General features: G+C 44.3%; 1 protein-coding gene across 3 annotated transcripts in view; it reads left to right on the plus strand.

Moving 5' to 3' along the window:
• The window catches only part of mta3 (metastasis associated 1 family, member 3), a 52,448-nt gene extending 46,162 nt beyond the window's left edge, over nt 1–6,286 (plus strand). For 2 of the 3 annotated variants that reach the window (XM_083788038.1, XM_083788039.1), the window contains exon 20: nt 6,080–6,279. In XM_083788038.1, the coding sequence (XP_083644164.1) occupies nt 6,080–6,139 (60 nt within the window). In that variant the 3' untranslated portion in view covers nt 6,140–6,279. Of the gene's footprint in view, nt 1–6,079 lie in introns of all 3 variants that reach the window. The other variant, XM_083788041.1, reaches the window with a different exon arrangement.
• Nucleotides 6,287–13,520: the final 7,234 nt, after the last annotated feature.

The following is a 13,520-nucleotide window of genomic DNA, read 5'->3' on the forward strand; positions in this document are numbered from 1 at the left end:
TTTTTTTTTTTTTTTTACTGTTTTCAGTATTTTTTGGAGCGTCTCTGAACGCTGGTGATTGGATACGCTGATGTATTAAACGTAGGGTGTTTAATTGTGAATAACCCATTCTGACCGGGCACCCATTTTGGTGTCAGCATCATGTTATGCTTTAGCTATTGAAAAATAGCAGATCTACAAGCTCATATCGCGCCACCGAGTGGCGCGATACGAGCTTGTAGGTCTGCTATTTTTGAAAAATCGAAGAGCGACTGACATTTCTAGAATCTGATCTCAGGTCAGAATGGGTTAATCAGACCAGTGTGTGTCCAGTGGAAACCTCGTATGAATCTGATCTCAGGTCAGAATGGGATAAATAGGGTGAAGCACCTCACTAGCAGGTGGAAGGAGTTGGCATGGCGATTCCACGCGTATCGGGCGAGACATGGTTTTCAATGCCTTCACTTTACTTTTCTTTACTTTATGTTCATCATGGATTCCTCATTAGACACTAAAGCCTAAAGCCTGACTATTCTTCACGGGGTCCGTCACACCCAAACACACGTCGTCAGTGTTGTTTTTGTCGACTAATACTAGGACGAAAAATGTTCGTCGACTACCTTTTTCTAAATGGTTACTAAATGTATCGACAATTTCGTCAACATATAAACACTTGTTTATGTGGTTACTTGGTTGCATGCTGAAAATAGCAGATCTACAAGCTTGTAGATTGGCTATTTTCAGCAAGTGTAAAAAAACGGTCATTACGACGGCATCAAGGCCAGCCAAAATACATTTTAGTCGACTAAATCAACTGTAGATTATAGTCGACTAAAATCACGTGACATTCAGTCGACTAAAACGAGACTATCACTAACACATTCCCGTTGACTAAAATGCGACTAAAACGAAATGAAGTTTAATTCCTAAAGACTACGACGAAACTAAAATAGAAATGTGCTGCCAAAAACAACATTGCACGTCATGATAAAAGAACCTCAAGGAACCAACAGATCCAAACACCAACCAATAGGAAGAAAGGGAGTCTACCAACGCGCCTCAAGCCTGAAACGGCTGATCCGGTGCTTCACAGTTGCAGGGACATCAAAGTTGCATAAGGAGAAGAGACTGGAGCAGCACGGACATTTAGAGCCTTTTATTTAGGTGCTGAGTATACAAAACGACTAACGTTTCGACCTTGCGGTCTTGAAGACTGCAAGGTCGAAACGTTCTCTTTATGCAAACAACCAATAGGAGTCAGCCTAGTCAGCACAAGACTACACACACAAGTGTGTGGGGAAGTCGGGAATTATCCCTTCACTAAATCCCACCCCAAAAAGCGATCGTCCAATGCCAATCTAGATAGTTTAGCAACGGTTGCTATGCAGGTCAAGCTTTCTTCACGGCTAACGTGCCCTATTGGACAAGGATGCGTTGGGGAGGGACTTAGTGAAGGGCTAATTTGGCATAACGACTAAATTGGAAGAAAAAGGGGAATACAAAATATTAATTTAAAAATAGGTTAAAATTATTCACAATAAGTTATGGTTCAGGTGAGCAAAAGGGGGGGATCGGGGCAGGGCAAGCACAACTACTTCTTTCCTGTGCGAGTCGGAGAACCTGTTTTACAGATTTACAATTATTCAAACATATAGTCTATGTTTTATGTGGAACAGCGGTGGCTAATTAATGTTCAAATTGACATGGTATCAAACACATGAAACGCAGCACGCACGCACACACACACACACACACACACACACACACACACACACACCCTCACACACACACACACACACACACACACACACACACACACACACACACACACACACACACACACAATGAACCAATGTGTCCATGGTTTGGTCACGGCGTGTGAGGGAGAACGATCTGTTCCTCTATTATATTAACCCATTCTGACCTGAGATCAGATTCATACGAGGTTTCCACATGGACACACACTGGTCTGATGAACCCATTCTGACCTGAGATCAGATTCATAACGAGGTTTCCGCCGGACACACACTGGTCTGATGAACCCATTCTGACCTGAGATCAGATTCTAAAAATGTCAGTCGTTCTTCGATTTTTTTTCAAAAATAGCAGACCTACAAGCTCGTATCGCGCCACTCGGTGGCGCGATATGAGCTTGTAGATCTGCTATTTTTCAATAGCTAAAGCATAACATGATGCTGACACCAAAATGGGTGCCCGTTCAGAATGTGTTAATGCAGTGTCTAAATGAACCATGGCGCTCCACCATCGGACCAGGAGGCTAAAATTAGAGCGGCTAACTGCTGCAGATGTTCCTGAGAGGGAAGCCAGGCACCACTGTGTGCCCTGAGTGGAAATATCATTATCACATTAAGGGACGAGGATACGGCAGTATCACAACCACTTATCACTAAGTGTGTGTGTGTGTGTGTGTGTGTGTGTGTGTGTGTGTGTGTGTGTGTGTGTGTGTGTGTGTGTGTGTGTGTGTGTGTGTGTGTGTGTGTGTGTGTGTGTGTGTGTGTGTGTGTGTGTGTGTGTGTGTGTGTGTGTGTGTGTGTGTGTGTGTGCGTGCGCGCGCGCGTGCGTGCGTGCGACTGTGCGTGTGTGTTGCCTATATATATATATATATATATATATATATATATACACAGCATCTAAACGTATATACTGTAATGTACAGTAATTGTATGTACAGTAGGCCTATGTGTGACTGTTGTGATGACAATGAGTATAAGGAAGAAAAGAGAGATGGAAAGACTGAGAGAGCATCGGCACGTCGTCCGTCTCTTCTTGCACTCTCTTGGTCCTCCTGTCACTCTGCAGTGATGGACGTGACTTCAGTGACGACCCTGCTAGATTAACCCATTCTGAACGGGCAGCCATTTTGGTGTTGGCATCATGTTATGCTTTAGCTATTGAAAAATAGCAGATCTACAAGCTCATATCGCGCCACCGAGTGGCGCGATACGAGCTTGTAGGTCTGCTATTTTTGAAAAATCGAAGAACGACTGACATAGAAACATAGCTTTTTCAGAAAACTGTCATTTTCAAACATACATTTTTAGAATCTGATCTCAGGTCAGAATGGGTTAAAACATGGTTGAGTGTGCTAATGCATCATCACTGATGGGCAGGCTAATGACAGACGGCCATGTTGGACGCTCATGTTCTAAGTCACTCTTGGTAGCTGGAGCAGAGAGGGGGGAATGGTGAGGTCATTAGATAGACACACGCAAAGGTTGGGAGGGGTTGGAGAGCAGAGAGAGAGAGAGAGAGAGAGAGAGAGAGAGAGACAGAGAGAGAGAGAGGGAGAAAACGTATAGTGAAAAAAATCAATATGCCTGATAGTCAAAAGCAGAGGTTGAAAGGGAAGGCACGGACAGGGAGAACAATTAACTTGAGAAAGCGACAAAGAGTTGTCCTGTTGCCAGTACAGATATGGGTGTTTTTTTTAAGAGACCTGATTTGCCATTTGTATGAATTAGATTAGAAGATGTATACAAATGGTTAGCTATATATAGAGATGCCATGAGCTCAATGTTGAGTCAACCACGTTACATTTTTATTTTGTATCTATTTATTCTTTCGATTCAGAAAAATCTAGTATATATAGTATATTCTGTAGGAAGTGTAGGCCATAAGTGGTTTAATGGGTTTTATCTAATAACCCCCATCATTATATTCACATCATTAACGCAAGTGAATATAAATGTCTGTCTTTTTAATAATTATTCTCAGAGTACAGCATGTTCTCAAATTATGCCCCAGAAAAAAGAAAAGAAAAGAACCTTGTTGTGCTTTGTCTGCCTGCCAGCGTGTGTGTGTGTGTGTGTGTGTGTGTGTGTGTGTGTGTGTGTGTGTGTGTGTGTGTGTGTGTGTGTGTGTGTGTGTGTGTGTGTGTGTGTGTGTGTGTGTGTGTGTGTATGTGTGTGTGTACGTGTGTGTGTGTGTGTGTGTGTGTGTGCATGTGCATGCACGCTTATGTGGTCCTTCGCTGAATGTTAAATGTATGAACATTGCATACTTTTCTATCACGTAAATGCATGCACCCCTCTATGCGCTCGCACACGCATGCACGCACGCGCATGCATGCACGTGTGCACACACACACACACGCACATGCACACACACGCACACGCACACACCAGACACCATTATCTATGATTGTTCTAACACAGTAACAGCGGGGATCTGGATAATTGATGTGTTTTTCTATTCAGGCAAAAGAAAAACAACTCTTGTGCTGATGGGATGATGAGAAAGGGGAGGGGGGGGGGTATGGGAGGGGGTTGAGAGATAGATGGAGAGAGAGAGACCGGAAGGGAGAGAGGGGTGGGGGGTTGAGACGTGTCGTGAAGGGAGAGAGAGAGCAAAAACTAAAGTAAGGATTCTTGCGGCGTATTAAGCCTGATTTATAATCCATCACGGGAGGAGGGCGTCACTTTGCCAAAAAAAGAACTGAACTTCAAGCTATAACACCCCAGCGTGATTGTAGATCGGAGTGCTATGGAGTGTAAATTTGTCTTTTGCCCCCAAATATTTCCATTAACGCTGATACACGTCATGTTTATTGTTTGATAATGTTTTTTTCCAACAGACCACTAGGCACAAAGCCTGGTCTATAGCCGTGATGTTATCGCCCTATACCAAGACACAATACCTACCAAGATCATTTATTATGTGTTGTTTTTGTCGACCGATGCTTGTCCAAAAGGGGTTGTGTGACAAATTAGTCTTAAAGCCTTTCATTTCACTCTTCCATTTCACTGGCCCGCATAAGTCTTTTCTGTTTTTACCGCCGTCCTGCCATTTATAACCACAACCTAGGCAAGTTTTTTGGGTGTGCGGACCATAGAGTATATATATCTATAGAGAAGACACCCGAGTTCTCCTTCCATCCACTTGCATTGAGTTGCTCAAAAGCGCATGAGGCGGATTCACTCCTCCTTCCTGGTAGGAACAGAGTGCATTCTGGGACGGATTGCAATGGTGAGTGGCCCCAAACACATGAACGCGCTGCCGTTGAACGCGCACGAGCGCCGTCCGTCGTGAACGTGTACAATGATAGTCAACGGACAGCGCGTTCATGTGTTTGGGGCCAGGCTGCAATACCTTCATTCGGCCACTATGTCCATTTCGCCTCAAGATTTCCTCTGGGTGCCATCTCTATAAATATATATACTCTAAGGTGCGGACTTGTTCACTGTGCATGCATCTTTATGCTAATGATAACCCATTCTCCCTTTGCACAGAGATTGAGACGAGTGTGAGAATTTGAATCACAAGAATTCCTCTTACTGAATCAAACCGAGCTCGTGAATAGCTCTTAATGAATTCAAACTGAACCCACATTGCCTGTTGCCACATTACGGTATTTTTGAGTGGCATTCTTGGGCCCAAATTCCGAACGCTAGCAAGCAGCTATAGGAAGTAATTAAGTGAAGCCCAAGCTGAAGGTGCTATGTTGGCTAATTAGTATCAGTATCCTGTCATGGATAATCGGGTATAAACATGTTATTTGTCAATTCTAGTAGAGGCCTCGTGTATATACGCCATTTAGGCTTCTTGCCTTCTCCTGGCACCTTTCTTTTTATATATGTTGTGTTTCTTGTATTGTTTTTGATATTCTCTGCTAAATTAATCAAGTCCAGCAGGTCCACCTGACCTGGCTGGGATCCCATGTGGTTTCAATCAGGCATGATGGCATGTCAAACTCCACCCACCACGTTGCTGACCAGGGACAAAAATAGCGAAAATAGCAGATCTAACAGATCTACGTTGGGAGCTTGTAGATCTGCTATTTTCGGGGTCCAACCCGGCACTCTTTATATAGTGGAGATGCGGTGTGTAACCACATGGATTTCTAAAGCTGTTCTCCTGAATGCTGCCTTCCGGTATGGCATGGAAAGGAGTGGCATTTGCATTTCTTCCACCACAGTAAATGCTATACATTCGTGGTCTGGAGAGGGCAGGTTTTTTATATACAGACGTGTAAAAGGGCAGGGGGGCTGAAGCCCCCTTTCTTTTGATGTCTATGTGTGTCGACGACATGTCCCTGTTTCTGACCACATGTGGTGCGCTTGTCTTGTCTCCCGCTGTCCAGGAGGGCCAGGCGGCTGCTGTCCAGGTCCCAGCTGAGGCACGCCTGCCGGCGGCCCTGTGAGCAGATCACCGTGCGCAGGGCCTCCCAGGGCCCGCCGCAGGGGCCCGTCTTGGCCCCCCCGCACCCACACCCCAGCCTGAGGATGCGAGGCCCCATCGTCATCCACGACTGACAGCTGACTGAAGGCCACCCGGACATGCACGACACCACACGGACACACACAAACACACAAACACACAAACACACAAACACGGGTGCAGTAAAACTGCCTAAACTTAGTTTAGCCCATTCTGACCTGAGATCAGATTCATACGCGGTTTCCACATGGACACACACTGGTCTGATTAACCCATTCTGACCTGAGATCAGATTCTAGAAATGTCAGTCGCTCTTCGATTTTTCAAAAATAGCAGACCTACAAGCTCATAGCGCGCCACTCGGTGGCGCGCTATGAGCTTGTAGATCTGCTATTTTTCAATAGCTAAAGCATAAAGTAATGCTAACACCAAAAGGGGTTCCCGTTCAGAATGGATTAGACAGTTTTTGACTAGACTAGACTAGTCATTGGTTAGACCAGTCATTAACAACTACAACCTATCTCAAACCCTCACCCTAAACCTAACCTCCCACGGGGCAGCACACCTAAACCTAACCGTAACCCATGTCTAACCAATGACTAGTCTAAACTAAGTATGCATCCCCACAACAAACACACCCCTACCTCCCCAATACACACCCCGTCTACTTTACTCCTGTCTCCCATCAATCCCCGGACCCCAACCCTTCTCCCCCGTGCTATATATCCCTAGGATGGTTGATGAAGAGGAGCGCTTGTTTTTGCCGTACCAGCGTTTATCACGTGAAGAAAAAGAAGTGCTCCCTCCCCCTCCTCTCAGCCAATCACAAGCTGAGTCCTCACCAACCATCCTAGAGAATACAATATTGTCTCCACTTTGGCCCCCAAAAAGATCATTGTGATCTCTCACCCTCTCAACCACTCAGCCAATCTACAAGCTCACAATGTATTAAAGCATGATTCGTTGTGAGCTTGTGGATCTGCTTTTTTTTTGGTGCACAACACGTTTTAGTCCTTGGTCTCTCTGGTATGGAAATAATTTGATGCAGTGTGTTTTACTATGGAAACATACGACTGGTAGTACTGCCTATTTGTAAGGGTGAGAGTGTGAGTGAGTGAGTGAGTGAGTGAGTGAGTGAGTGAGTGAGTGAGTGAGTGAGTGAGTGAGTGCGTGCGTGCGTGCGCGCGCGAGAGAGAGCTGTGATAGAGAAACTGTGTGTATGGAGGCAATGTGAGTGCGTGCGTATTTGTGAGAGCAATTTGCATGTGTGTGTGCGCGCAAGCATACATACATGCAACTGTGTACATAAACGACTCGTGCGAGACAAAGAGGGAATGTTTATGTTTCAAGGGACGGACGGGGGCATCACTGACGGAACTTTGTGCGTTCTTGTTTTCTTTCCTTCTCCTTTCTATTCCATTTGTCTGTACCGATCGATGGTCAGTTGTTGTGAAGTTGCATCAGTTTGTACAGAGCCGGGGTGTGGTGGTCAGAGGCCGGGGGGGGGGGGGGGGGGGGGGGGGGGGGTCAGGCCGGTGGTCCGACTAGCGGTGGCAGGAGAGCCAATTGCCTCACTGTCACTGACATTAAAAAAACTGCACTATGAACAATTGCCTTGACGGCGTCGTGGCCGCGGAAATGTCGGCTGCATCAATGAACGTTTTCCTATAGCTGTGTCAACGTGGCTCCTACACGACACACTCAACCCTGCAGTCTGTAAATCCATGAGACAAGACCCCCCCCCCCCCCCCCCCCCCCGCAGACTAATTATGACTTACAACAAACCCTCATAGCCTACTACTAATAATAACAACCTCCACGCAGACGGAAAACGGCCTGCTCCTTACACGAACGGCTTCGCTGGTCTGCAGATCTCTAGCAAAAGGTTAAAGAAAGAGTATAATTTTGCCGCAAGCAACTCGGATGCTATATGATGCTATCTGGCATCTTAAGAGTTGCAACACCGACCCTTGACCTGCCCCGTCATCCAAACAGAAAGGTCCTTCTATCTGATTGTATTAAATGTACGTTAAACTGCCCATGAACATTGCAGCTGTGTACAGAAAGCTTGGATTATCCTCTTTGTATCTGTCAAGTTTTTCCGTCGACATGTTATGTCTGAGCTACGTACTTTCTGTCAATACATTCTGTGCACGTGATTGTTTTTCTTTGTCAGAGCTTGGGAAGGTCTCGACGTCCTGCTATGCCTCCTGCATTATGTGCAATTTTAGAAACAGGTGGAACGCAGTCGCAGGACCACCTGTTTCTAAACTGTGTATTATTTTATGCAATCTTGGTGAGTTTAATACAACCAGACTTTTCTGTTGGGATAAAAAGGGCTTGTCAAGGGTTGGTTTTTGCAACGTTAGATGCCAGATAGCATCATAGCTATCCGAGTAGCTCGCGGCTATTGGAAAGAGTACAAAACCTTACATATATGACCTCACAGCAAACAGCATAGGATGACACACGTCGACAGTGTCTCCCACTTCGCTCTCATGAGCCAGTGTATTATATGTAGTGTATAATCTTCATTAAAGCACTTGTACATTCTACTCATCCTATTTCTTATTATGGTGTACCTACCTAGCCCTGCTATGGGCGTTAAAGCACTTATTCCTCTCCTGCAAAAAAGAAGAAAAGAAAAGAAAAAAAAGGCACGGAGCAGTCTCTAGTTATAGATCAAGGCCACGATACATGGGCAGGCCTTTGGATCGAGACCATCGTAGATGTATTCTATGGAGTTTGACTCGATAAAACAACAGCTATGATAGTCTTGATCCAAGGCTATAATACATGGGCAGCATTTAGAGGCGATGAAGGTGCAGGGCGATTTTCACAACTTTTCATATCACCTCTGTTATCTCTGTTCTTAACCCATTTTGGGCGGGAACCCCTTTTGGTGTTTTAAACATTATGTTATAATTTAGCTATTGAAAAATAGCAGATCTACAAGCTCATAGCGCACCACCGAGTGGCGCGCTACGAACTTGTAGGTCTGCTATTTTCTTTTTTTAATCGTGAAAATGTGGCGCAAATCCTGACAGAAAACTGTCAGGATTTTTGAAGACATTTTATATATTTCGACGTCAGGCCTAAACGGGTCCATTTTCTTTCTCCATTTGAATGTCCCTCTTTCTGGTGATTCTCGGTCCCGTCCACGTTGCCTCCTGAAAGCTGCCCATGGATTGGTCGTGGCCTAATTGGGGTCATTTGTTTATATTCTTGAGTTTTGAACTGGCATCGCCGCAGCATGTCTTGTGAGGTTAGAATACCTCCGCTGGCCACAACGAGGTCAAACAATTTCTCCTCTCTTTCATTCAGAAGAATGTTTATGTTGGTGTTTCCTGTATGTCCTGTTGTTTAATTATGAATATGCTGAATAATAAATAATGATGATAATAAAAAGATTAAAAAAAAGAACATCATCACAAATCTGGAGATTTGCCCTGGTTTCCTCTCATTATTCAACATATCCTTATATGCTCTCTCCCTCCCTCCCTCTCTCCCTTTGTACTTCTGTGACTCCTCTGGTCTTTAACTTGGGCGGTGATTGATGGTGAACGACTGGTTCAGACTGTGGCTAGGACGCTGTTCAATATTCGTGCACAAATATGACATTTTGGAACAGCAGTGAAAAATGGCACGTTCCTCTCGGACTGCCTCCAGACATGCATTGTTGTGCATGTGTGTGTGTGCGTGTGTGCGTCTGTGCGAGTGTGTGTGTGTGTGTGTGTGTGTGTGTGTGTGTGTGTGTGTGTGTGTGTGTGCGTGTGCGTGTGCGTGTGTGTGTGTGTGTGTGTGTGTGTGTGTGTGTGTGTGTGTGTGTGTGCGTGTGCGTGTGTGTGTGTGTGTGTGTGTGTGTGTGTGTGTGTGGGTGTGGGTGTGGGTGTGGGCAGGCGGAAGAAAGAGAAAAGGGGCCGGAGTAATGAAACTTTATGAGTTATTATTTCCTGTTTCGCAGGAAAACAAAAAGTGCCAAACTATAGTACTTATTTTATTGAATAAAACTTGATTCGAAATGATCTTACAATGAAGCAGACAACACACCAGATAGGGAGGGACTCTCAATAAACTAGATGTTTCACCTGTAGACCATCCCTTATGCCCTTATGTCCTGTGTCTGATGTTTCACCTGTAGACCACCCCTTATGCCCTTATGTCCTGTGTCTGATGTTTCACCTGTAGACCACCCCTTATGCCCTTATGTCCTGTGTCTGATGTTTCACCTGCAGACCATCCCTTATGCCCTTATGTCCTGTGTCTGATGTTTCACCTGCAGACCATCCCTTATGCCCTTATGTCCTGTGTCTGATGTTTCACCTGTAGACCATCCCTTATGCCCTTATGTCCTGTGTCTGATGTTTCACCTGTAGACCATCCCTTATGCCCTTATGTCCTGTGTCTGATGTTTCACCTGTAGACCGTCCCTTATGCCCTTATGTCCTGTGTCTGATGTTTCACCTGTAGACCATCCCTTATGCCCTTATGTCCTGTGTCTGATGTTTCACCTGTAGACCGTCCCTTATGCCCTTATGTCCTGTGTCTGATGTTTCACCTGTAGACCGTCCCTTATGCCCTTATGTCCTGTGTCTGATGTTTCACCTGTAGACCGTCCCTTATGCCCTTATGTCCTGTCTGCGTCGCACAAAGTGTTGTGTGCCTGGTGCATGTTCTTTTTGGCTCACATTTGGTCATCTTGTCAGTCTATCTGTGTTGAATGAGAGGATGTTTCTGAACCACAAATATGTTTCAAATCAATATTCAAGTACGATAATGCTTTATGCAGCTTTGAAATATATTATAACGGTATAGCTCCATCCATCCAACAGATATCTGATTGTGTGGTGCATGAGATGATGGCGTGCCTTGTGTTTGTACAGTTGTACAGAGTTAGACTGGGAATACAAATCAAACAGACTTTATTGATGTGTCATGCATTGCAGCCCACATGGACTTACAGGACACACCATACAAATCATTGCTTCAATATTGCAGTGTTTGCAAGTGTATAAAAAACACTTTTTTTCTTCTTCACACAAACAAAACATTCTGCCTTTTTTCCCACGCTTTGCATAAATAATCTGCTAAAGCAAATCCCTTTCCTAAAGCAGAATTCCAGTTTTTCGTTGTCCTCTTAACCAGAAAAGGTTAAGACGGATGGTTGTCATTTTACAAAATAATATATTAATACATTACAAAAAAAATAATTTATTTTCAATTTCTTTCAAATCACACACTAAACACACTCTGTCCTCCTCAGGAGTACCAATGAATCTACCCGTTTCTAAAGCTAATGGTATAAGTTCCCAGAATGCAGCTGTGCAAACAAATGGTGTAGTAAATCGTTTTCAAGATATTTGGTCACACAATGTGTCTGCAGGGCCTTCGGGTGTTACATTTGCTTCATCAATCTTTATTAGTTTTCATAAGTCTGACATCAGTTGACAGGGACACAAATCATTGTCCACCAACCTTTTCCTTTAATTATTATTACATTTAGGATCTGTGGTCCTTTTTTGGTGTTTGTCTTTGCACTATTGATGTCAGAATATGAGAACTATTTGCTTACCTAGCACACTGCAGAACATTAACAGATTGATGCCCTGTCAGAATATGAGAACTATTTGCTTACCTAGCACACTGCAGAACATTAACAGGTGGTACATTGCATGTGAGGACAGCAAAGAGGATGTCACAGGTCAAAGTGTGATTTCAATTATTAGGCTATATCTATATAACATTATTTTGTACTGTGTTTTGATTAGTATTATTGTATACTATAGCCTAATGGTGTTTAGATTAGTATGTTGGAGTTTATAATAGTATTATGTGGTGGAGCAACGTTTACAGGCCTGAGAGAGATGAAGCAGAGACCCCCCCCTCTCGCCCACTACTATGTTGGATTCATGTTAAATGTGTATTTTCAGACATTTGGGCTGCTACAAGGTAAACCATTATCTTTGTTATGCTTTTGAGCAATCAAATGATGTCAGTCATGTGATCAAGAGGTTATCGGTCCTATTCTCCATATTCCATTCCTATTGGCTGTGTGATTGACTTACAGAGTGTGCCCCTGGGTACGATGCCAGCCTATAGCCTGGCGGAGATCTGCCCAGTTTTGAACTTCTGTCCTCCTAATACTGATCTAGCTATCACATGATTTATTTTTATTTTAACTATGAAACCTTGCGTTTTTTGTCACCTAACTCACAATTCCCGTCACTCGCCCCAAGCAAGCCCCTCAGGTCATCACATCACGTGACATGGCCTGTTGTAAAATGTTATTATTGTTAAAATGTCATTATTGTGATTTTAGTACACACATGTGTGTGTGTACTAATTTGTACTCTGTCTGTATGAGGGATTACCAAGGGTGAGCCAGAAAATAGCAGCCAGGAGAATGAGACTAGCAGGACACTGCCAAAGCCATCAAGAACTGCCAGCCAGCAAACTGGTGCTCTGGGAACCAACACACGGGCATCTATCACGAGGACGCCCCACGCTAACATACGTGGATGTACTCAAGAGCGATGCAGGAGCGCAAAGTACCAACGAACTGGCCGGATGTATGGAGAATCGGGATGACTGGAAACGACGATGGAGGGCTCGTCTGAGGACGACCTAGAGAGAGAGAGAGACACACATGTCGTGACATCGTGACATTGTGACATGTCATGTCATGTGACATCACATCAGCCCCCATACATGGTGCCCAGGTCATTGTGATGTATTGGTCAAAGTTCATCCCATGCCAAAGCGACCGCACTCGCCCAGCAGTCTGACGTCACCCAGGAGGATGCCTACACACACACGCAGATCTGCCCCAGCACTTACCTTCGTCGCACGTACCTTCGTCAGGCAGCCTCTGTAGACATTTTTAAAGCTCAGCTCAAGACCCACTTCTACAACATTGCCTTTAATTGATCTTGTATTTTTTATTTTTCATGTCCTCACTGTACTGCATTACTGCTTGTTTTTTAAATGCCTTGCTTTTCTTTTATTCTCCATTGTTCTGTAAAGCACTTTGAGCTGCATTTCATGTCATGAAAGGTGCTATACAAATAAAGTTTTATTATTATTATTATTATTATTAGCAGTCTGACGTCACCCAGGAGGATGCGTGCACCCACCGATCTGCCCCAGCAGTCTGACCTCCACACTTTCTCAACAGGCCCGAAAATTAAGGCCCGGCCTTTCTTTCTTTCTTTCTTTCTTTCTTTCTTTATTTGGCGGACAATGATTTCTGTCCCTGTCAACTGATAGATAAATTTAAAAAAGACCATTGCCGCATCAAACGTAATCAGCAAACTATAATTATGGTCAAGCATTGGCCAAATTGTCAACTTATATATAAGAAAGAG

This window comes from Protomyctophum parallelum, assembly GCF_964188405.1.
Source record: "Protomyctophum parallelum genome assembly, chromosome: 17".
NCBI classification, from domain to species: Eukaryota; Metazoa; Chordata; class Actinopteri; order Myctophiformes; family Myctophidae; genus Protomyctophum; species Protomyctophum parallelum.